General features: G+C 43.6%; 1 protein-coding gene across 8 annotated transcripts in view; it reads left to right on the top strand.

Moving 5' to 3' along the window:
* Nucleotides 1-23,546, top strand: part of BLNK (B-cell linker) — a 160,705-nt gene that overhangs the window by 122,988 nt on the left and 14,171 nt on the right. For all 8 annotated transcript variants that reach the window (XM_019555821.1, XM_019555822.1, XM_019555823.1 and 5 more), the window contains 13 exons: nucleotides 1,291-1,460; nucleotides 2,238-2,319; nucleotides 2,818-2,898; nucleotides 6,660-6,685; nucleotides 7,647-7,672; nucleotides 8,735-8,830; nucleotides 10,983-11,025; nucleotides 14,660-14,696; nucleotides 14,995-15,067; nucleotides 17,039-17,069; nucleotides 19,530-19,572; nucleotides 22,746-22,818; nucleotides 23,315-23,346. In XM_019555821.1, coding sequence (XP_019411366.1) covers nucleotides 1,291-1,460; nucleotides 2,238-2,319; nucleotides 2,818-2,898; nucleotides 6,660-6,685; nucleotides 7,647-7,672; nucleotides 8,735-8,830; nucleotides 10,983-11,025; nucleotides 14,660-14,696; nucleotides 14,995-15,067; nucleotides 17,039-17,069; nucleotides 19,530-19,572; nucleotides 22,746-22,818; nucleotides 23,315-23,346 — 813 coding nt within the window. The remainder of the gene's footprint in view (nucleotides 1-1,290; nucleotides 1,461-2,237; nucleotides 2,320-2,817; nucleotides 2,899-6,659; nucleotides 6,686-7,646; nucleotides 7,673-8,734; nucleotides 8,831-10,982; nucleotides 11,026-14,659; nucleotides 14,697-14,994; nucleotides 15,068-17,038; nucleotides 17,070-19,529; nucleotides 19,573-22,745; nucleotides 22,819-23,314; nucleotides 23,347-23,546) is intronic.

The following is a 23,546-nucleotide window of genomic DNA, read 5'->3' on the forward strand; positions in this document are numbered from 1 at the left end:
CAATGGCTCAATCTAGTTGGAAGCTGGTATCAAGTGGAGTGCCGTAGGGGTTGGTTCTGGGGCCAGTTTTGTTCAATATTTTCATCAATGAGCTAGAAGATGGGATACCACGCATCCATAGGAAGTTTGTATACGACACCAAGCAGAGGGAAGTAGCTGAAAAGCTGGAGAGCAGAGCTAGGGTTCAGAGTGACCTTGACAAATTGAAGGATTGGACCAAAAGAAATCTCATGTGGTTCAATAAAGACAAGTGAAAAGTCCTGCACTTAGGATGGAACAATCCCAGCACCGATGCCTGCTGGGGATCAACAGACTAAACAGCAGCTATGCAGAAAAGAACTTGGAGGTTACAGTGGACAATAAGCTGAATATAAGCCAACAGGGTACCCTTGTTGTGAAGAGGGCTAATAGCATACTAGGCTGCATTAGTAGGAGCCTTGCCAGCAGAACAAGGGAAGTGATTATTTATCTCTGTTGAGCATTGATGAGGTCACATCTGGAGTACTGTGTCCAGTTTTGCCCTTTTCCCCTTCTCCCTGCTACAAAGGAAGTGGACAAATTGGAGAGTCCAGCAGAAGGCAACGAAAATGATTAAGGGGTTGGGGGCCATTACTTGTGAGGAGAGGCTGAGTAAAATGGACTTATATAGTCTGGAGAAGAGAAGACTGAGAGGGGATTTAATAGCAGCCTTCAACTACCTGCAGGGCGGTTCCAAAGAGGATAGAGCTGGACTGTTCTCAGTGGTGGCAGATAGTAGAAAAGGAGCAATGGTCTCAAGCTGAAGCAAGAAAAGTTTAGGTTAGATATTAGGAAAAACTCTCTCACTTGGAGGGTAGTAAGGCACTACAACAGGTTACCGAGAGAGGCTGTGGAGTCTCCATCCTTGGAGGTTTTAAAGATCTAGGCAGACAAAGCCTTGGCTGAGTTTATATATTTGGAGGTGGTCCTGCTTTGAGGAGGGAGTTGGAGTAGATGATTTCCTGAGGTCCCTTCCAACCCTAATTTTCTATTACTCTAGGTTTCTATAATTCTAATTCATTTTGATGGTGCATGAGAGAACTTGGTCATATTATGTTGGTCCAACTCACACATACTGTTGTGTACAAAAGTGTTTCAGTACATGATGACTATAGCACCTGGCATGTTCTGTTCAGTTCCAGTTATAAAATGTTACATGACCTATGCTGTAGCCAGAGTAAAGATGCTCAGTTTACAAAAATATAAAAAAAAATGACTTGTAACTAGTGAGCAATTATGTACTAACCTTGTGATTTTCCCCTTCCTTTAAAGACAATCGCACTAGCCTCCAGCCACCTCCACCCATAATCAAGCCTCTACCCAGCACACCAAATCAGTCTTTATCTAAACCCAAGAAACCATCTAAACCAGCTGTGCCATCACTGTCAGCTGCTCCAAAGCCAAAAGTGCCACCTAAGCGAAATGAGCGTGTCGACGATGAGGTAACAGTCATAGATCCACCCATCTTTACAGCACAAATGAATGGCAGCCCCAGGAACATATCACAAACTAGTCTGTCCACAAGTTTAGCCTTTCCCATCTGCCTGCTATTGTTTAAATCATTAGAGAATTACTTGCTGGTCTCACAGTAGTTCCATAGGCAATATTTATCCACATCATCTGTAGAGCCCTTCCACTCATTTAATATTTGCTCCTCATCCGTGATGACATACTGCTGATAGCCATGGGAAATTTTGAACACTGAGATGGGCTTACAGAGTAATGAAAGAGTAGGGGTGATATTCTATTCCATCTATTAGGTATCCAAGTGGACTTAGGCACTTAAGTGCAATTCTATTACACCATGTTCAAGTCCTGACAAGCCATTAATGCATTTTCTTTTATAAAAAGCCATCATGTTACTCTTATAATGAAGTCGTAAAAAAGCAGTGAAGAAGAGGAGGACCCACTTATCTTTTGTATTAACAGTTTTCCAGTAGCTTGAGTAGGATAGAAAAGAATCATATTTAGACACAAGTCCAGTTTACATGCCTAGTAAGCAGAATGAAATCTGGCCCTAGCTTGTGCTACAGTTAGAGACATTTCCTATTTGGTACAAGAACATAGGTCCGAAGCAAAAGTCCAACCTTAAAAATCCACGAAGAGAATAACTGTTAGGCGTGCATCTAGTCCATTGCTGCCAAGGCAATATTGTTCTCTACAGCGTATCCAAGATAATACATGCCTAGCTGATAAAGCCTTTTCTGAATTTCTCACAGGATGATTATGTTGTGCCTGTAGACGATGAAGATGATAACTATATTGAGCCTACAGAAAGTAGCAGTTCACCATCTCCAAAACGTGAGTTTTAATTATTTCAGCTGATGATTGGATGATGCTACTTTCTTTTCCCAAAGCTATTCAAAAGCTCTGCACCCTTCCGGTTGAGAATCTTGTTGTGGTTTGAGGTGCCTCTTCTCAGCCAAAACAATGCTTTATTAAAATTCTCGACCCATTGGAGACATACCATAAAGACAAAAAACTGGTTAAGTTTTTAGTTAATAGGGACTTGGGAATTCATTTTATTTTACCTTGATTGCACATATGGCAAGCTGGAAACTGAAATCACTGTCTTCTGTGAAAAGTGAACTGAGCACAACTTTTCACAAGGTTGACAGTCTTGGACCTTTTCAGCAAGGTGGGAGCACTGTGAATAAGGTTAATCTCATGAATCAGAGGCTGTTTTTCTGCTGCCACTCACTTTCTCAACACTTCAGAGAATTTGGAGCTGGAACTCAGACCTTCCAGTTGCTTTCATTTCATAAACATAACATTGATACATTTATCTCTTTTTTCAAGCTCCTGTGAACAGATATATGAAGTCAACAACAAAACCAGTTCCTATCCCTGCAAAGCCCTCTCCTGCTTCTACCATTCAAGGTATGAAGAGTTTGTGTTAGTATAAGAGGAGCCTCTTTAATACACCCTAGGCATGTCTACATGAGATGCTACTGCACAGTGGTTAATGTGCAGTTATTTATTACTTGTATAAACAAGCACTAGATAAACACAGTAACCAGAGTTAGTGTACAGTAGCACTGGCAAACGCCTTTTAAATGATGCAGCATCTCAGCACAGTTTTTGCCATGCAACGCTACCGTGCAGTAGTATCAGGCAGTCAGCATCTCATGTAGATTCCAGGGATCATATCTATTTGGCTGGGAAGAAAGAGAATCCATGTGAAATGAGTTATTCATTGATCTTAGGGTCAGAAAGGACCTCAGCAGATCATCGAGTCTGACCCCCTGCCCTGGGCAGGAAAGAGCACTGGGGTCAGATGACCCCAGCCAGGTGCTTGTCCAGTCTCCTCTTAAAGTTCCCCAGGGTAGGGGACAGCACCACGTCCCTTGGAAGCCCATTCCAGATTCTGGCAACCCTCATGGTAAAGAAGTTCTTCCTGATGTCTAACCTGACTCTGCTCTCTGCCAGTTTGTGGTCATTATTTCTTGTTACTCCAAGGGGTGCCCTAGTAAACAGCATCTCCTATCCCTTGCTGTCTCCCACCTCACCCCCCACCCCCAATGAATTTGTAGACGGCCACAAGATCACCTCTCAGCCTTCTCTTGCAGAGGCTGAAGAGATTCAGGTCCCTCAGTCTCTCCTCATAGGGCCTTACCTGTAGGCCTCTAACCATATGAGTAGCCCTCCTCTGAACCCTCTCAAGGTTATCTACATCCCTCGTGAAGTACGTCCCTTTTGAAGTACAGACACTTTGGCAATGCATAGGGGGTGCACTCGGGTGCATGTAAACCCTGAGATTGGTGGTGCTTCTGTCAGGGGGTGCACCACCAATGCTGCTGGCGGTGCCTGTAGGCAGTCACCACACCCCCCCCAACCCCAATGCCAACATCACCGCAGCCACCTGCAAAAGATCCCTGCTGCCATGCCCCTGCCACACCTGTGGGTGGTCGCCATGCCCCCCCCAACCTCTGGGGGCATGTCATTCATGTACAGACATATTAAAGATGTCTGTTGTTTCAGACATATTAAAGATGTCTGAATCAACTCAAATCTTACCTCATTCCTGGAACCAACTAAATAGATGATATTTATTTTATCTGCTGACAATTTCTTGGTGAGCATCTGGGAACCTTGCTCTCCATCTATAACAACAAAATATCTGAGAGGCTGCTATTCTCTCCAGTGGAAGCTGCTATTCAGAGAGTGGCCCATATTCCTCAGTTCATGTTATTACCTCACTTTCAGCCTCAAGTTACAGATGGATAGCACTTTACTTAGTTGGTCCAAGTCACAGAATTCCTGCCCAACTGAGAACAACTGGTGCTTGAATTCCAAAGTGCCCAGCAGTGGCATTTTCAGTCATGGAGCATCCAAGGTCCTACCTACAGCCCCAGTTCTTGTGCACATTGTGGTTTTCAAAAAATCTCCAGGGTGTTTTCTTATTCCTGCTGTTAGAGCAAGACTACTAAATTTGTCCAGCAAAAGGCTTACTGGGTCACTTGCTCCAGAGCAAGGGAACAGGTTGCCCTGTTGCCTGCTAAAAGTTGGCTTGGTGTCACATCAGGTTAGGAAGGGAATGCTGAACTGGACATAATGATGAAAAGCAAGGAAATTTATTGCAGGTAGGAAGCAATAAGCATGTGCAAGAAGAAACATAAGCCCAGTGAGGACAGGCCATTACATAAATGTCAGAGGCTTCTGTAGAGTCCTAACATGGATCAGGTGACTTGTATGTCTGTGAATACACATTTCTTTTGAATGCTTATCAACACTGGCTCTGATGATTCTGAACCTCTTGTAACTGTCTAATTACTACGAAATGAAACCATATTTTATCAACCTTTTTATGTATTCTCCACATTCTGCTAAAAAAAAATATAATTAACCCAAGGCCATTTACCAGCTATTTTATGTCAAAGCTTTGCTTGTTGATCACTTCTATACACAGAGTAAATTATGTTAATTGACTTGACATATTAATAACAAAATTATGATACATAGGTATGTCATAGGTATTTCAGATACTGTAGCTTCCTGCTCAATAAATGCATTGCAAGAATTACTAAAGCTGGAACTACCCACTTGCCCTGAATTTGGGATTGTGTTATTTTTTGTTTGCTGGTTTGCTTGGCTTTGGTTTTTCATTTTTGTTTTTATGCTTTGCTTTCTTTTAAAGACAGAATATAGAATGCAAAAGGACCTACATCCCAAACAATTACCAAACTAAAAATCACTAATCCCATTTTACTACAGAAATAAAGCAACCAATCATCCTGGATTTGAGGACTGCATTGCAGCATCCCCAAAGAGTTCCTGAAATGAGAGACTCATCCCAGTTTGACAGCTCCTAACAAACGTTCCCAAATGCCCCCTCCAAACACCAGTCTGCTCTGTGGGGTACCTTACCTCTACTGAGAGCTGATTAGTTCTAATGGAAAGAGTACAGCCATGTTTCACAATGCTTTGCCTCAGCAACTCAGCTCACCTGCACTGCCTCATTAAGGTGGCTACATTATGGTTCCAGCTAGATTACTTCCAGTTCCAGAGATCTGTTGTTACCCTCAAATCTGTGGAGCATCTGGGACCACGTCCCAGACTTTGGTCACCTTATCTAGAAACTAAAATGCATTTTTAAAATACTGAAACAAGATTAAGTCTCAATGAGATTATAAGGATTCTAATGGTTTAGATTATTATGAGAGTGTGAGAATTGCTCTACAAAAAGATATTAGTTTGGAAAGAGAACGTAAAAGCAGAAAGAAATAGAAAGCAGACTCATATTTTCATCTGAAATATCAAATATAATTACTTAATCACCTTTAGCTGGATAGTACTGAGTTTTGCTTCTTAGTCATGTCAATAACTGTTTAAAATGTACACTTCACAAAATAATTAATTCTTAAAAAGTATTGTGTCTTTTCATTAGTAATTTGATTACATTCCAACCCATGGACAACAGTTATCTCAGTGACTTGCAGTTTTATCACAGGTTTTCAGACATCTTTAAACAACCATCCAGTCTTATAGTTTTCTACAAATCAGTTACCACACAAGTGATTCTTGACAAATTTTAATATTACTTAAAAAAAACCCAACACAAACAAACAGCTCCCCCTAGTGGCTGTTTGAGCAATGTTCAGCAAAGATCTTGTAGCATTAATATGATAAAAACATAGCTCACCTACAATTGAAGAAACTGGATTTAGATTAGGGCAATAATTATTTTAGGGTTTGCTCTCTAACTTCCCAAACTCTACAGTATTTGAGGATTTTGGTGATGAAAAGAACACTTGTATTCAAAGTAGCTCCCAGTTCTTGTACAGGTGCTTAAGACTGGAAAAGATAAAGATTAAATTGGATGATACAGTACTTGTAATTGCTGCCTGCTGGTAGGGACTTTTTATCCTTTTTGTCATTACTTCCTGTAATTTTTCTAATGTTTAGATGAAAAAGCAACAAATATGACTAAGTTTCAGCTCATTGTGACCGAGAGAGGTAGATTCAGTCACTAAGTGAAAATAATCCCACTTCCTTGAATCACCACTACATATAGGAATCTTATTTTCTCTTTAAAAACAGAGGTAACTTTGATGTGTATTCCAATCTGCATTCCTGTTAAAAAAAACCCCCAAAACTGCAATCCCCTTTTGCTAACTACCTAATATTCTTTTTTCCTTCAGAAGTCTATGAAATCCCTGAAGAGGAGGTAAGGTCTTTATGAGTGTGGAAATAAGCCTATGCTACTAAGACTGGCTCCCCATTCCCTTGGCAACTTTATGGTTCTGGTTCCCTCCACAAAAAAGCAGGAAAAGCTTGTGTTATTCACCCAGATTTTCTAGATGGTGTGAGGTTCCCAGCCCTGTGTAACGGGATCTATCTTAGAGGTATAACTTGAAATGTAGGGGCCTTGGTGGCGCAGGAAGGGGGGCAAGTGTTTACCTCTCTATGCCAGGGCTGTTGTAGCTGTGGTGGCAGTGCAGGTTGCTGCCACCTCAGTACAAGTTCCCCAAATAGGGCTTGTGGCAGCAGCAGGAGTTCACTGGGGCTGCTATTCTGGCACCTGAGGTTAGCACCCTGTTGCCCCCCACCCAACATGCCACATTATACTACAGATCTAGTCTGAAGGTTTGGACAGTTGTAACAACTACATCCCGGTCAAAGGATGCTGGTACAATGCAACTGTTATATCTGCATGATTCTGTAGCAATACAAGGGTAGCAAAACCAGTCCAGTTTAGGGCGATTTTCACTTGTACTTCTACAGTATCATGTATATGCAACAGTCAGTTACAGAATAGCAGTTACTCCTAAGCAAATCTCCTTCCCCCTTCTAAGTGGCTAAAAAGTGTTTATCTAAGCCCTGAGAAGCATGGGCCTAAAGGAGTATTTTCCAGACGTGAGGTTGCCACAAAAGAAAACACTGACAGTGATTTCCTCCCTATATCATAGCACTGGCATTTGGATGCACCCTGTGCTTTGGCTACATGGTTTACCACTGGTTAATTTATCACTATTCCATTTTCAGCACATTGCCAGGCAAAGTTTTACTAGAAAACTGTGCTCCACCAAATAAATAAAATACCACAATGGCAAATTAAAACAATTGTATAATACAAATGCCTACAAATAGACATAACCAAGTAATTAACAGTGCCTTTTCTCTTAAAGGAAAAGCCATCGCCACCAATGAACAGGTAATTCATTATTATGAAATTCTGGGTATGCTTTAATGTTCCTTAGATCTTGTCAAGAAGTATATTTTGATAGCCTATGGATTGTATTCACTTAATATCTAGCTTTAAATATCTCACTAGAAGAGCTACAGAACATTAGAAGCCATGAATTTCCTGTTAACTTTGACAGCTGGAACACACAAGCTACACACTAAGAAATACAGGGCAAGTCACTTCAGGTGGCTAGGGGCAAAGCAGGCAGCTGTTTAAAATCTGCAAATGGCATGAGTCATTAGCCAAATACTGTGGGTTGGTATATTCAAGGCATAGCTTAAAATTAATTAAAGGCATCTGTGAGGATTTGTGGGTGATATTTTTAGTGGACCAAATGCATGTTTGGGAGAGACTTAGACAAACTTCCAGGTACCACAATACCCTTCATCAGGTCTCTGGCAAGCAGTAAAACTCCATATGTAAATGAAAGGAAGATACGAAAGAAATTATTAGGTAAACAACAGACAGAGATGCAATGAAACCTGAAAAGTGGAAGAACAACAATTCAGGAGGGTCGTTATCACCTGTGAGGCACAGTGTCTGATATGTTGTTCTAAAACACCCTCTGCTCAGCCTGTTCAGACCTGTTAGCACCTAATTTAGGCTGGTTGCATTGTTGTTCAGAGTTCTGGCAGAAGCAATTAATCCAACAGCTGCTTGAATTTTGGCAGCTACAAAAGGCAGGTAATGCCTTGTCTTTTATACCAAGTAGGCTGGTGCACACTACAAAAGTTTGCTGACAAAACATAATGTCTGTATTCTATACTCAAAGTTCCCCAGCGGTAACCCAAGTCTCCCTTCTACCAGCAAGGTTATTTCACCTTTTCCAAATGGAGCAGGACTTATGCTGGTGATGGGCTTGTAGGATTAGTCATCCACCAGACATGCCAGCCCATTTCTCTAGTGTCCAATAACGCCACCCTAATCGGTTTAGACTGTACCTCCAAGTTTTTTCTAGACTTTCAGGGAATTTTTCATTTTTATTCTATACTGTGTGTATACCTATTTTAACTTGTGTTTTCTTACTAGGATCACTAAATCACTCCCTTCCAAGCCTTCTTCAAATGCAAAACATCCTCATACCCACAGCATCGCTAAGGAGCCTCCTCAATTGGACACTTCCAGGTTAGTAAAACAGAGTTCATGTCTGCTCAGTTGCATAAGAAATTCTAGCAAAAACAAAATTATCTCCTTACAAAAGCATGCCTAACAACCACATGGCCTTCAAACAAGGAATGATTGACTTGTCATATGTGCAAATGCCCTACACATGGGTGGGACAAGTTAAGAATTACAGGTGCAGGCAGAAGTGACAATTTTTACCTGATCTGGCCACAAAAAGCAGATTATAGCTGTGACTAAACACAAGTGCGTGGCTGCAAACAACTTAAAAAATGGCCAGCTGGGTGAAAATCTGACCCCTCATTGCATGAGGTTATCAGAAAAAAATGTTACAAAATGTATCTGCTTTCTGACTTGTTTCTGCCATGCTTCCCATCTGTTGCAGTTTTCAGAATGGAAGGGGAGAAAGGGAGCAGAGAGAGTTCAGTCTTGGGTTTTTTCATTCCCCTCACCCCCCCGAGGGTAGAGCATATGTATTGGAGGCTCCCTCCCCACCACACAGGTGGAGGGGGTCTAATTCACCCACCCCACCCTTCAGGACCAACTGGGGAGCCCCAAAAACAAGCTTTCTCTGTTGTCTTCCCCCCTCCCATTCTGAAAACAGCCAGCACTGGCAGAGCACCCCAGCCATTGCTACGGGAACCTGGCCCCAGGGTCCCAGCCCCAGCTAGATCCCCCTCCCCACTGGAACCAGCAGTGAACTTCTGTTTGGTCTGGGGTAACATTGTAAATCAGGGGACAGTGATTCAATTTGTTGATTTGGATCACTGTCCCAATTCAATTTGGCCGAATCTGAATCTGAAGATTCAGTGCTGATTTGGATAATCAACAATTTGGCCATAGACAGAGCTTTAAATGTTTTTTCTGCATACCTCAAGGTACTAGGCATAGGTTGTGAACACTGAGATGGTGGGGTGGATGGAGCATGCCACAGGAGAGCAGCCCCCCCTCTCCACCACATGCTCAGCAGCAGACCCAGAGGTGGACTAGAAGTACTTCTGGTCCAGTTCTGGGTATGCCACCAAGCGTGCTGAGCCGCCATGCCCTCCTGGCTCAACCATTGGCCATGGGGGGACCCCAGGTGACCCCCCCAGACCCAGGAGGCACCATTCGCTGAGCCAGAGGGCTAGAGGAGGGTCCCCCGCCTGCTCTGCAGCAGACCTGGAAGCGGACCAGAAGTGCTTCTGAATTGGGCCATATTTCCACCGAATCGAATCAGTGACTGAAGCTTTGTACAGCCCTACTGTCTGCACCCTAAGTTTCCTACTTATCTCTCAATTTCCCTATTTTGGTGAGCTGCTGGAGACAGGAATCTTTCTTGAATAGGGTTTTAGATGTTTACCATGACCTGTAGCAGACAGGTGGAGTGGTTGATCCCTGTCAATATATCTGATGGGAAGAGGGAGAGATCAAGACACATATTATTCAAAACCAAAACAACAAATTCATTCTGAAAAGCAATTTGAGAAAAAAGTGTAGGGGCAGCTCTGCCTCCCTTTCACCAAGGCTTGGAGTAGTACAGCCAGTGTAATTTTAAGTATAGTCAAGGCAGCACTGTAAGACCCAAAGCCCAGCGAGAACTGCTACAAACCAGAACCAAGCTCCCCAAGAGATTCTTGTGCCTCAGCAAGCTTTTACGCTGAGGGATGACAAAAGACCTGATTGGGCATGGTGAAGCTATAAATACATATCAGTAATTCATACAACCCATGGATCAGGTGCACAGGAGCTAAACATGTGGATGTGAGCTTCTCCTCTATGTTCCCAAAAGCACGGGAATAGGCCGGGAAAACGCAAAGGTAGAGTCTCATCCCCATATGCTGCCACACAGAAAAGGTCATATGAACCAGAAATAGCAGGCTACACCCACTCCTATGTTTACTAGGGAGTTTATGAAGGGACTATGCAGAACTGGACCTGAGTGGTCCTGGAATTCTGAGTTTCACATAGTTGGTAGCTCTGGACAATAAATTAAAGACATAATTCAAACCTACACAAGCTGTAGCACCGTACATAGTTATGGATTAACAGCTTATTTGCTAAAGACTTTCTATGCAGCTTGAAACTAAAGAGAATGTACACACTTTGGCAAAGTAATTTGAAACTAAATCAGTTAAAAATGTATACAATTCAAATTGTTTTCTGTATTTTCCAGACCTGTAGTGCCTGTTCCCAGAAATCGTCATCAGCAAAAAGCAGTGAGTAGCTACCATGTCATTTAAAATTGTGAATGAGATGCACCAATCTCCATGCTGCATAGGCAAATATTATTATCTCTATTAGAAACATTAAAGAAATGGACAGCCAGATTTAGATTTAAAACGCTCTATGGATCCAAAGCATTAGCTGTCTACTGGCTCATCTACTATTGTAAGTTAATTAAAACTCTAAGCATGTCCCTTTAGCTCAAAATAGCAAAATAATATCTTACATGTCACAATGCTCAAAATAAATAATTTATCTATAAATATATGAGGCAGAACCTTTTATTCATGTGTATGCTCCTTCTGTCCCTTTGGAGATGTTTTATGCAATTCAATGGATCTATTACAGTAAGGAAGAATGAATCCCATTTCTGTATTTTCTGCCCATTATGGCCTCTCTCATCTATCAGAATCTCCATGAAATTATCAATCTTCCAGTAAAGCCTTTGTACTGGAAAATCCCTATACTAGCATTGATTTTCAGAAGTGGCTAGTAAGTTTGCCAAACTCAAAGCACTTCCTGAAGATCTATTTTTAAAGGAATGTCAGATTGTGCACCCAAAATCATTCCTCTCTCTTGAAAGTTAGGCTTATAGTTTTATTTCCAAACTTGTTCAAGGTTTTGAACATTTCTGCAATTTTCAATTTTCTAAATGCACCAGAACTAGTCAGTATGAAAATCTGAACAATAATTACATACTTTCCTTTCTCCTTTCCCAGATATAGGATCCAGTAACAAAATTTAGTTCCTTATCCTAAAAGTACTTTTGCATGGTGCCAGGACTTCTGAAAAGACTCTTTTTGAAAATCCTGATGTAGCCTTTACATGGAGAGCTTCTTTTCCAATTGTTTTTACATTCTAATGACCATGCAAAGACCATCATCAAAGCTCCAACAAAGAGAGAGACAGGCAATGAGTGAGCACTTAAAGCAGGGCAGCAGGAGACAAAATTATTTATCTGCCAGTTCTGCTGCTGACTCTTTGTTTTAGAAATAATGCAACTGGAGAAACTACTTGAAGCATTTCTGAAAGAACAGGTGTCTGCTGGAAAATAGTGTTTCACCTAAACCAGGGCTGTCTAGTGGCTGGAGCCTTGTGTTGGACAAGCTGCACTCACTACACCATGCCAGTACCACCTTCCCTGCCCTCGCTGTCCATGCAGGATTATTCAGGGAAAATGGAAGTAACATCTCTTCTGTCAGTGGATATATATATATGTATATATTCTGCCTGAAGTTAAACAGGGAATGTTTAACTGCCTAGCACTCAGGCTGGGAAGGGGCTAATGCTGACACTTGGACTAGGGACAGAAGTTACGCATAAGCTGGTTTAAATGATCAGAAACTGGTTTAAACCTGTAACAGAATAGAAGTTTAGCGCACATAAACCAGTTTCAAAATGGCTGATACTCATTTAAGATAACCCTGGTTGGACGTAGTATCAGACTTAACCAATTTGGGTTAAACCAGTTCATGAAACTTCTGTTCCAGACCCCTTCCTGGTTCAAGTTAAATCAAGAGTCCCCCAGCATCCTAGCATTTTGCAGCCCTTGGATAGGCTGTGTTGTGTGCTCCACCCCTGTGCTCCCAGGTGGAGCAGTGAGGGATGGCTGACTGCCCCCCACCTGCCCTCTCCCTGGCAAACCCCAGCTGGGGTCTGAGGCAGGGGGGAGAGGCATTACATTTCCCTTCCCCCAAGTACAGAGCTGCCCTGCCCTGCTAAACTTACTGCTGCCTGCAACTGTGGACTACAAAACCCGGAGGCACCTGGAAGCAGGAGGAGAAAGTGAGGAGCGACCCTACAGAGTACTGCTGCTGTGACTGTGGACTGCTAATCCCAGAGACCTTGGGGGAAGCAGGAAGAGGAAGCAAACACACATGCTGGCTATGTGCCAGAGAGCCATGCTCTATCTAGCAGTTTAGACTAATCTGCAAAGACTGAATTAATTCAGCCTGAGGCTTTTTGACAGTCTGTACTGCTTACTGGCAAGCATCCAATGCATGCCATATGGAGTCCAACTCCCTTACAAGCCAGAACTGGAAATGAACTAAGGAAAGGGCAGGCATTAAAGAAGCTGGGGAACCAGCTGGAGTTTCTAATGTTTTCTTGCCATACCAGACAGTGCCATCCCTACAGCCCTTTAAACATCATGAAGGATAGGTAGTAGAGTCTCAGTAATAGGCTAGGGACGTGCTATGGAAGGGGCAATATAGCAATCCTATACCAATCCTCCAGCAGATAGCTATATTTAACAGTGACTTGCAATGTCTGAATTATTGCCAGATTATTCCCTTAATTCATCTGGGAACTAAACTGTAGCCAAATTAAAAATCATACTTTTCATCTTCCCGTGTATTCAGGACACCTAGATGATAATTTATTCATTGGTATGTCTTGGAGCAGATTGCTACCAAGAGTGCCCAAGGAGGACGAGACTAAGGATTCAATCCACATTTAATTTAAAAGCATGTCCACCTAAAACAGAGAGCAAAAGAGGAGAGGAATCCCCTTCCAAGTGCTAACATTTGCAGCTGCATCTCAGAACAAAAACCCTAGTTTTTTTAAATTAATTTCAGAGCTGTCCAACTGGCAGCCCATGGATCACATGCAGCTCACAAAGGTTTGGGCTCTCACCTAGCCACTGCTCCGTCCCATTGCTGTGGCTGCAATAGCAGTTGGACTCTTCAGGCTCCCCGCTCCCTCCTCCAGCAGCTGCTTCCTACCTTTGCCCCAGGGCAGTGCAGCAGCAGAGGGAGAGCTGAGGGTGAGTTTGGGTCTGTGGCCAGGAAGATAGGGGTGTAAGTCAAGCCCATGTGGTGCAGCAGGGAAGGTGGGGGACCATCTGCATGGCACACCTGGTGCAGCCCACATGGCCCTTGGGGACTGAATCAGATACAGAATATCTTGTTTCCTGCTTTAGAGGGCCACATGATCTACAGCATCCTGCTGCTCAGTGTAGATGTGGGCTGCCCATTGTGGACTTGAGGCTCCCAACCTGCTGCCCTGACCCCAGGGGTCCCATGCTGGCTGTACCACCATGGCAAGGTGCTGCCTGCTCAGCAGCAGCAGCAGTGACATGAAGTTGTTCCTTGTGCTGTTGCTAGGCGGGCAGGGGGCATGCCCCCACCATGGAGCTTCCAAGAGAAACACAGCAGGGTGGGAAGTCCTGATCCCTTTGCATCTACCCCCTGTTCCACTCCACTTGACTCTGATCTGGCTGTGCCACTGCCAATGGTGGCAGTGGTGGTGGGGGAAACAGAAGGCAAGGCAAGGGGAGAAGGCAGTCATGTGCCCTGCCTTTCCATTTTGAAAAGATGGTCACCCTAGTGTAGGACCACTTCACTGCAGAGTACATGGAGTTCCAGATCCAGTGTCTAAATACTAGGGTGTAAAAGGTTAATTACTTATTAAACAATTTCAAATACTTGAATGAGACACAGGAAGAACTATAGAGTATTATTATCTGCAAACAGTACCTACCTGCATACTGAGACCTTGGTACAATATGTCCATCCTGTTACTCATCTAGAATATCTTAGAACTCGTGCTTTACATATTTATCTTTCTTTTTTTTCCCCCCCAACTACTGCTTTGAAAGTCATTTAACGTTTATGTTTCAAATTTCAGGAGCGTGACAGGTACGACGCACATGATAATGACGAAAGTAAGTATTTCCTACTGAATACATGATCAGTATACAATTTGTGACCTTAAAAAAACACTGGTATCTTTCTGTAATTTTTACCACAACCATCAGTGTTAAAGGAAGTTTAATTAAGTTATTTAACAGTTCACTAATGTGAAAACAAGTCAGGAAACAGCTTCCTGAGGGGAAACTGTATTTTTATTTGAGTCTGTACATACCAGGGCAGTTCTAGTATACCAGTTAAATAAGGAACAGTAAAAAACAATGTTTGGATAAGTTAACATATTGAGTATATTATATTTATGTGGTTATTTAGGTCATGGCAGCAGTGGAGCGCAGGAATCCAAATTTCCTTCTGGTGCAGCTCCATCACCATTACCAAGGGCCATGTAAGTAACACATATCACTGTTTCTCTTTAACTGTTAACTGCTTGATTTATTCTGAGCTAAATCCTATCCTTGGTAGAGGCAGCCAGTAAAAAGTGGGAGTTATCTGTCTTGCTATTTGTGAGTTGAGCATAAGAGGAGAGGAGAGGATTGTTGTTGGCAGGCCATACTAGAACTTCTGTGAGCATTGTTGCCAATTAGTTCAGGCCCTTAGTTACAGGATACCTGGCTGGCCAGTTAAAGACAGTCAGCCACTAAAGGGATCGGATCTGCAGAAGTACCTAGAAATAAGATAGCGTAGCCCAGGTACATCCAGTGGTGTGTGCTGTCCACAACTGGAAGGAATGGTGTGGCTAGGCAAGAGTGCTGTGAGAGGGGCCTGCCACCAGGGAGCAGTTCCCTCTTTTCTCTATAGAGCCAGACTGGGACAAAGCACTTAACTATATACAAATGTACTGCTATACAAAAATCAATATGAATAAGAGACATTAAATATTTACAGTAGAATTGGTATGTGACACTATATACAATAACCTGCAACACACTGCACCGCTTCAAGGGAATGCAGAACATAGAACAGGTAACTGGGAACTCAGTATAGGTGTTCCACAGCGCAAGCAATAATTAACCACCCTGCACAGATGAACATTAACACCCTGGAACATGCAAGTCAAGGCATCAACACAATAAACACATATAAGCATCAACTCAGACAGACCCAGGTAAGTTGAGGTAGCAATGCAATAGACATTCACAGGCAACAATACAGGTAAGTTCAGATAATAGACGGTAAACATACATAGGTAATGAAGACAGGTAACCCAGATAAACCCCCTTAAGGAGTTTCCATAACTATATTAACATCTACAGTACAAAGCAAACACCAATTACAAAATATGGGGTGCATTCAGTACCCTACAGGGTGTTCCCTAGAGCCCCTGCCCTTTAGGGCCTCAAGATGTGGACACACCCTGGAGGCTGCAGACCCTCCTCTCCCAAGCCCACCTCCTCTGTGGGACCCACTTCCCCAACAACTTACACTCCCGCTCACGATGATGAGGCTCATCCCCTGGTGGCCAGTCCTGCAAGCTCCTCTCGATGGCCTGGTGCCCTGCATTGGGCACCCAGGGCAGTCCTATGGGAGCCAAGCCCTTACTGGCTCTGGTTCCCTGGCCTCATGCCAGGGTCTTTCCCCTGGTCTGGGCACTGGGGCTTTTAGTTTAATGTTGAGCCACACTACAGGGCTCCAGTTACCTGGCCTAGAGCTGGAGCTAACTTGAGTGGCCTTGAGCTGCTCTTGAGATCAACTGTCCATGAGCTGATCCATATACTGCCCACCCAGCTGCTTGCCAGGTTCACAGGCTCAAGCCGCCTCGAGCAGCTCCCAGAGCCTGAGCACCATTTGCCGATCCATGCACCATCAAGGCTCAGGAGGGGTCCCGATGACAGTCTTCTCCAGAGCTCCTCTCTCCTCACCATCCCTCGCCGCATCGCCTCCCAGCGTGATGAGCACACTTTCCTTTTATCTGCTTCAGGGGCTCTGCTCCCCCTCCCTTCAGGAAAGGGGTGGTGCCCACTTTCCCCCAGCTTATTCCCAATTGGTGGATTGGCTCCACCAATAGGAACTGAGGATTGGAGCCCCCAGGCGCACTGGAGTTTGATCAGGTAAGTCTGTCACAGCAGTCCTGTTCCTTTTTCTTCCTTTACATTCTTTTTCAATGCAATGCCATACTGTGTTCTACAGTGCTTTCTTACACGTCATAGTAGGATATTTTCTGATTTCTTTGGAACAAAGTACATACAACGATCTCAGCCCTTCTTTTCCCCTTTGCTACAACACCCAAGAATGGGTAGGATTTAACCCAAAATATAACCTTTCCAGTAGTTGGTGGCAGCAGTTACCTGGATATTTAGTTGTTCCATTCATTCTATCCTGTGTGTCAAGTAACCATTTATTTTTTTTCAATTCTCAGAAAGAAAACCCCTAATCCAGTAATACCATCTGTAAGTTGACTTTGTATTTTCATGATAATACAGCTTCTTACCTGTAATTTTGTCCAATATAAATTTGATAATAAATATACATCTGATACCATCAGAAAACATTTAATGGTAGAAAGTAGAGGGTTATAATGGGTAGAAATTAACTGTCTTTTGAATAAGATTTGAGTATGGGTCTACATGAGCTAAGCAGCAATGGGGAAAAATACTTGGGTGCTCCTGGAAAAAAAAGTTCTGATTAAATATACATGTAGTTGTGGCCTTTCCCCAAGACAATGATCAATATTTGGAGCCTCTGGCCCATGACAGAGTGACAGAATCCACATTTTTGGGACTCTGGAAATAAAACAGGAATTAAATGAGTCCATGTTCTGCCCTCAACTTTTTTGTAGAAAAAAGTAACCCTGACTTCTGTGCGAGTAATGTAGAGAATGAAAACAAAACGCTACCCTTTGATGAGCGATAGCTCAGTGTACAAAGTACAATAGAGGAAGTCTGAGATGATTCTTCAACTAAATGCTTTTCACTGGAAAAAATATTAATTTGTTAGGACCAAAAGCTTTATTGGGAAGGTTTGGCTTAATTAATTTTTCAAAACAAAAGTTTTTGTTCTGAAATAATTTTTAAATTCCAAATGTTTTTCTTTCTGAAAGTTATGAAAAAAAAAAATCTTACTTTCCAATTCAAAACAACTTTTCATTTAAAAATTTAAGTGAATATAGGGAGAAGAAATGATCTAAAAATCAAAGAAGGATTTTGACCCAAACCAAACATTTTAATTTTTGGTTCAGAAAAATTTGGTGAAATTTTAGGATATCAAAATCTTAAAATGTGAAAGTCATTGAGCACCCCATTCTAGATTTTACTTGTGTCCATCTTGCTCATATTTCTAGGTTTGAAATGCTTCCAAGTTTATGTTGCAAAATCCATCTGATCGTAATTGCATAAACATCCTGCTTCCCCCATATCCCAACCACCAGGTTCCTGCCAATTTGAAATAGAAAAATCATTTAAATAACAGGTTTCTTGATATTTTACACACATGCCCTTACCCAACTCAGAGTGTATTCCATGATTGTTTACTATGACAATATGCAGTATATTCAGGTTAATACACCTATGGGATTATTCACCACTATGATTCAAGTCAACATTACACTGGTCATCTTCAGTACTTCTTCCTCCCACCAATCACTATAAACTCCTAAGAATTGGTCACTACCAGGTATATCTCCAGTATTTGTATTCCATTGGAGCTAGCCAGTTACCGTATCTATTTAAGGGGATATTATCAACTTAAAATACATATTTTAAGCAAAATTATTTTACCTAATAGCTTGGATTATTGAAACTGAACCCCATCCCCCAAATTTACTTGATATATTTTACAGTGCATTTACTTTTGAATTTCTTCTAGCTCAATGAATGTTGCGAAGTTACAGTTTCAAATATGATATAGAAACTTTGATTTAAGAATATTAAAGTCATTTTTAAAATTGCTATGGAAAGATTTTGGGTTTAAACCAAGGCAATTATTTGGGCTGGAGGGCCACATAGGGAGTTTTGGTGAGCTGTTTCAGGCTAGGTCAGTACTTCCCCCCTTCCTCCCTCTCCCTGGCCTGCAACAGCTCGCCAGAACTCCCGAAGTGGTAGATTACTAGACCAGTTATTGCCCCATGATCCCTGCCCTGACCCCAGCTCTGGCTGCCTGTCCCACTCCCAGATGTCACACTCTGCCCACCTGCAGCCACATCTCATCTTCCTGGCCAAGCATGCCCTGCTCATAGGGGCCCCAAGCCAGTCTCCATCAGAAAGAGGGGAGGGAGTGGGTTTTGCCAGAAATCACTACCTGCCCACTCCATCTAGCACCCCTGGCAGTGGGTGTGGGGTGGATGGTCTGGGGTGCCTAGGCAGTGGGGCCAAGTTCAATGACAATGGTGGTGACACTGGCAGTGGCAGCCAGAAGGAGCCATCACCACTGGGGCTGCCAGGAAGCAGAATCCACACTAGCCCCATTGCTCATCTGGGAGTGGCATAACCAGCTGCACATGCCATGGCCTGGGCTGCTCCTGTGCCTGAGCTGGGTGGGGCCAAAGGACCTGCCACAGGCCAGATAAATCCACAAGCTGGATTTTACTCATCCCTAATTTAAACTGTTGCAAACACTCCAGCAGGAAGCAAGAATGAACTTGGTTTGCAGCTACACTGTGTAGCATGTTTCAGATGCAAAAACCCAACAGCCTTTTGATACAACTTTTGTATACTATTATTCTATAATGTTTATTCAGGAGTGCATCCATGTTTGTGGCTATACAGCATCCATGCAGTTTATATCTAGAATTTAACTGAGTGAAAAGTTTTGTATAAAGCTGAAAACCAAGCTCCTTTATAGCAAAATCTGCTATGCAAAATATTAGATTGATGTCCTTCAAGTATTTCTTACTGGCTTTTTTTTTTTTATAGAAACCAAGTTTGCCACCCAGAGATAACTTGATTGTTAATGAAGGTAAATTATTTCTGTGCACAATTGTTTATGTTCCCCAGAATTTAACTTTGTCTTATAAAACATGAGAGAAATACAAGCATCACATCCCAATTGTTGCTTTTTAGTGATAAAGATCAGGGGTCAGCAGCCTATGCCCCACAGGTCAGACCCAGCCCATAGACAGTGTCCAGCCTGAGGTGGCACAGGGGATAGAAGGCAGCACGTGCTGCCCATCCCCTCTGCAGCACCCCCATTTTCAGCCTTCCCTGCTGCTCTTACATACCCTAACACAGAATTTGTTCCTCTCCATTGCCATAGGAGATAGGGCTGGTGGGAAAAGTGAGTATACGCAGCTTTGGTCAGCAGGGAAGGGAGGGAGGGAGAGATTTGCCTCCCATAGCTCTAGCTGGGACATAAGTGGTAGCTCACAGTGGTAAAAGGTTGTCAACCCGTTTACAAACCAAATGAGGTACTTTACTCACAGTGAGTATTACATTCAAAAAGGCTGACTGAATCATTTCAATCTTTGCAGGTTAGTCTAAACAGTATGAATGCGTGAAATGGGCCATATTTGATTCATCCCGAAACAGGGACGGTAATTCAATTAGTTAATTCAGGTCACTGTCCCCAGTTCAATTCAGCTGAATCTGAAGATTCAAAGTTGATTTGGAGAAGCAGTGATTCGGCCATAGACATAGCTTTCAAACCAGGTGCAGCTCATGAATGCTGCGATGGTGTGGCAGATGAAGCATCCCACAAGAGCGTGGGGGGGGGGGAACACTGTGTGCTTGGCAGCGAACCTAGAACTGGGTCCACCGCCGAGTGCACATCCCTCCCGGCTTGGCAATCGGCCACAGGGGGACCCTTGGTGCCCCCTCCCCGGGCCCAGGAGGCACCAGTTGCCAAGCCAGGGAGGCATGTGGGCCTCCTGTGGGGTGGGGTAGAAGGGCTAGCGTGCTTACCAGCGAACCCAGAGTTGGGCCGGAAATGCTTCTGGTCCACTTCCAGGTCTGCTGTCGAGCATGCTGAGGACCCCTCCCCTCCGTGCTCCTGTGGGACACTCTATCCACCCCACCATCACAGCATTCATGAGCTGCCAGATAGCTTTAAATGTTTTTTCTACATACCTCAAGGTGTGTCTATGTCCAAATCGTCGAATCTTTCTGAATCAATTTGAAGGGTTTTGATTCAATTTGGAGAGATTAAAGGGCCTCCTGATTTGAATTTTATTCAGAGATTCAGCCACCAAATTGAGCCAAATCAAATCAGCAACTGAAGTTTCACACAGTCCTACAAAACAGCATAGATTGAATTGAGAAGCAAGTGAATAGAGATTCAGTTTTGATTCTGGAAATGCAGCCACATGCCTGCTGGGGGGTGGGGGGGGGGGGGACTAGAGCAAGCTCTTCCTTCCCTTCAACAGCGACCACAAGTCTGGAGAGAAGCCCTCCAGGCTTTCTCCCCACCTCCCTGCTCAAGCTGGGGTAGGGGAAAGGCCAGGCCCCAGGAGGCCGCCGAGTATGATTGTGGAGGGGTTTAAACCCTCACTCTGACCTGCAGTCCCTAGCCAGGGTGTGCCTAGAGGGAGACGGGGGAAGCATCCCCTGACAGAGTTCCCCCACTCCCCACTATAGTGATTTGGGGGTGGGGGGCACAGCCAGATGCCAGCCCTGTATCAGCAGCCTGAGGTGAAGGTGGGGGGGGGTGGGAGGGGAGGTATAAAACCCACTCCCTCCCCTCTCCTATGGGCAGGATCTGCCTAGCAGGTGCCAGGCTCCCCCCACCTCCCCCTCAAGCAGCAGTGGCAGGGGCACAGCCAGACAGCAAAGGAGGGGAAGGGGCTTAATTCACGTTTCTCTCCTCTCCCACCAGCACGGGACCCCAATCAGGGTCTGCCTGGTAGGGGCACAGCAGCTACTGGCAGGATTTCCATCCCCAAGCAGCAGGGAGTATGGCCAGATGCCAATCCCAGTCTGGCAGCCTGAGTCAAAGTGGGGAAGGGAATGGGAGTTTAAACCCCCACTCCCTCTCCTTTCCTATGAGCCTGCCCCTGCTGCTCAATCAGTGGGGAGAAGGGGGCACAGCAGCCCCTGCCAGGCTGCCAGACAGATCTTGGCTGGGGTCCCAGGCTGGTGGGAGAGGGGAGAGTGGGGGGATTAAACCCCCTTCCTCATCTCTGCTTCAGTGTGCTGGCCAGGGTCTGGCCATGTCCCCTGCCCTTGAACAGGGAAAAGCCTGGCAGGGGCTGCTGCACCCCTGCCAGGCAGACCCCAGTTGCAGTCCTGAGCAGGGTTTCCCACCCGCACCCCCTTCTCAGCCAGTAGGTGCAGTGATAGTGCTCCAGCTAGCAAGCAGAGGAGTGGGGCCAACCCTGTTTGCTGAAGCAGACAGCACAGCCCAGCCCAGGGCTGCAAAGCAAACTGGGATGCTGGGAGACTAAGTTAACTTAAACGTGGGACATGGGTTCTTTTGACTGGTTTGACCTTAACCCGATCTGATACTACAGTCAACCAGGTTTATTTTAAACCAGTTTCAGCCATTTTGAAAGTGGTTTACGTACACTGAACTTCTGTTTTGCTACAGGTTTAAATTGGTTTCTGATCACAAGTGATCCTGGTTTTCTCTGATATGAGGAAAAAAAAAAAACCCACCCAACTTTCAAATTAAAAAAATAAAACACACAAAACCCCAAAATCCACATTTTTCCATGATCAGAATGAAACACCACTATCTAGCTATTAGTAGTGTTTCATTTTAATCATAGAAAAATGTTGATTTTGGGTTACTTTTTTAAATCTGAAATTTGGGGATTTTTTTTAATCAGAGAAAACCAGGATCCTTGTTGATCACTTAAACTAGTTTGTGTTACTTCTGTCCCTAGCCCTGAAGTGAGTAAAGGTGGGAGAATCAGACCTTTATTGTTCACCTTTTTCAGTTGCTGGCATTGTTCTTTAAGTAATCTATGCTATAATTCTCTAGTTTTAATCGATGACATCACATGACTCATTTCTGAGAAGTCCCTAACTGAATCAGTGAGGGGCTCTGCATACAGAATGGCTCTGGGTACTTGATAGTGTGTATGAATTTGGGGAGAGACAGAGACAGAAATTTAAATCATCTCTCATTTGGGGTGATCATTTTCAAGCAGGTTACTTTAAACCTAATCTACCTATTTTTCCCCCCACAAATTACAGAGGTACCTACAGTCGAAAGGAGCAGAGGTTCTACTCAAGAGATCCCACTTCCACCCCTACCTGGAGGCCAGAAGTAAAATCTATTTTCATTTCCTTTCTTATGGCTATGGATACTTGCACTTGCTACTGAGGTTGAACAAAATCACAAGAGAAATTCAGAGGGAAGCAGTCTCCTCACTGTGGCTTCTACTTCCCTTTTTATAAAGTTGTATTTCCTGAAGCCCTGATCATTCACAGTTCCAAAAATACAGTATGATAAATGTACCCACAGAATGAAAAAAAAAGTGACCAAAAAAGGATATATATATACCCTGTTCAGAGGCTGAAGTTAGTTAAGGACAGGGTTTTGTTTTTGTTTTTTTAAGATTCCTTGATGACTAACATCAACTGATTTCAAATCAGTTCAATCGTATTTCAGTGCCTAGATGCATCAAAAATCTGGGCTTTGGTCTTCAGTCTCAATAAGGCACATACGTATCACTGCCCACATTCTGCATGTTCACTGTTTCTAAAACATAGAGTACATCTCTTCAGATCTTCCCATAATCTCTTAAATATTTCAATTTCAGGCCATTACCTCAAAAGCCACCAACCTTACCAAGTAAGTACAACTTTCATTTTTGATTAAGCTGAGATTGTGTATGTGGCAACTGAAATCATCAAGTCATTGGTTTCTGAATACACTAGTCTCTACTACATATAATTGTCCCGGGGTGGGGAACCAAACCCCAGAGTCACGGTGGGCCGGGGTGGCAATTAGACACGGTAACAGGCCGGGTTCTATTGGCTATGGAGAACTGA

Source organism: Crocodylus porosus, unplaced genomic scaffold (assembly GCF_001723895.1).
Source record: "Crocodylus porosus isolate Cpor-Errol unplaced genomic scaffold, CroPor_comp1, whole genome shotgun sequence".
Classification (NCBI taxonomy): domain Eukaryota; kingdom Metazoa; phylum Chordata; order Crocodylia; family Crocodylidae; genus Crocodylus; species Crocodylus porosus.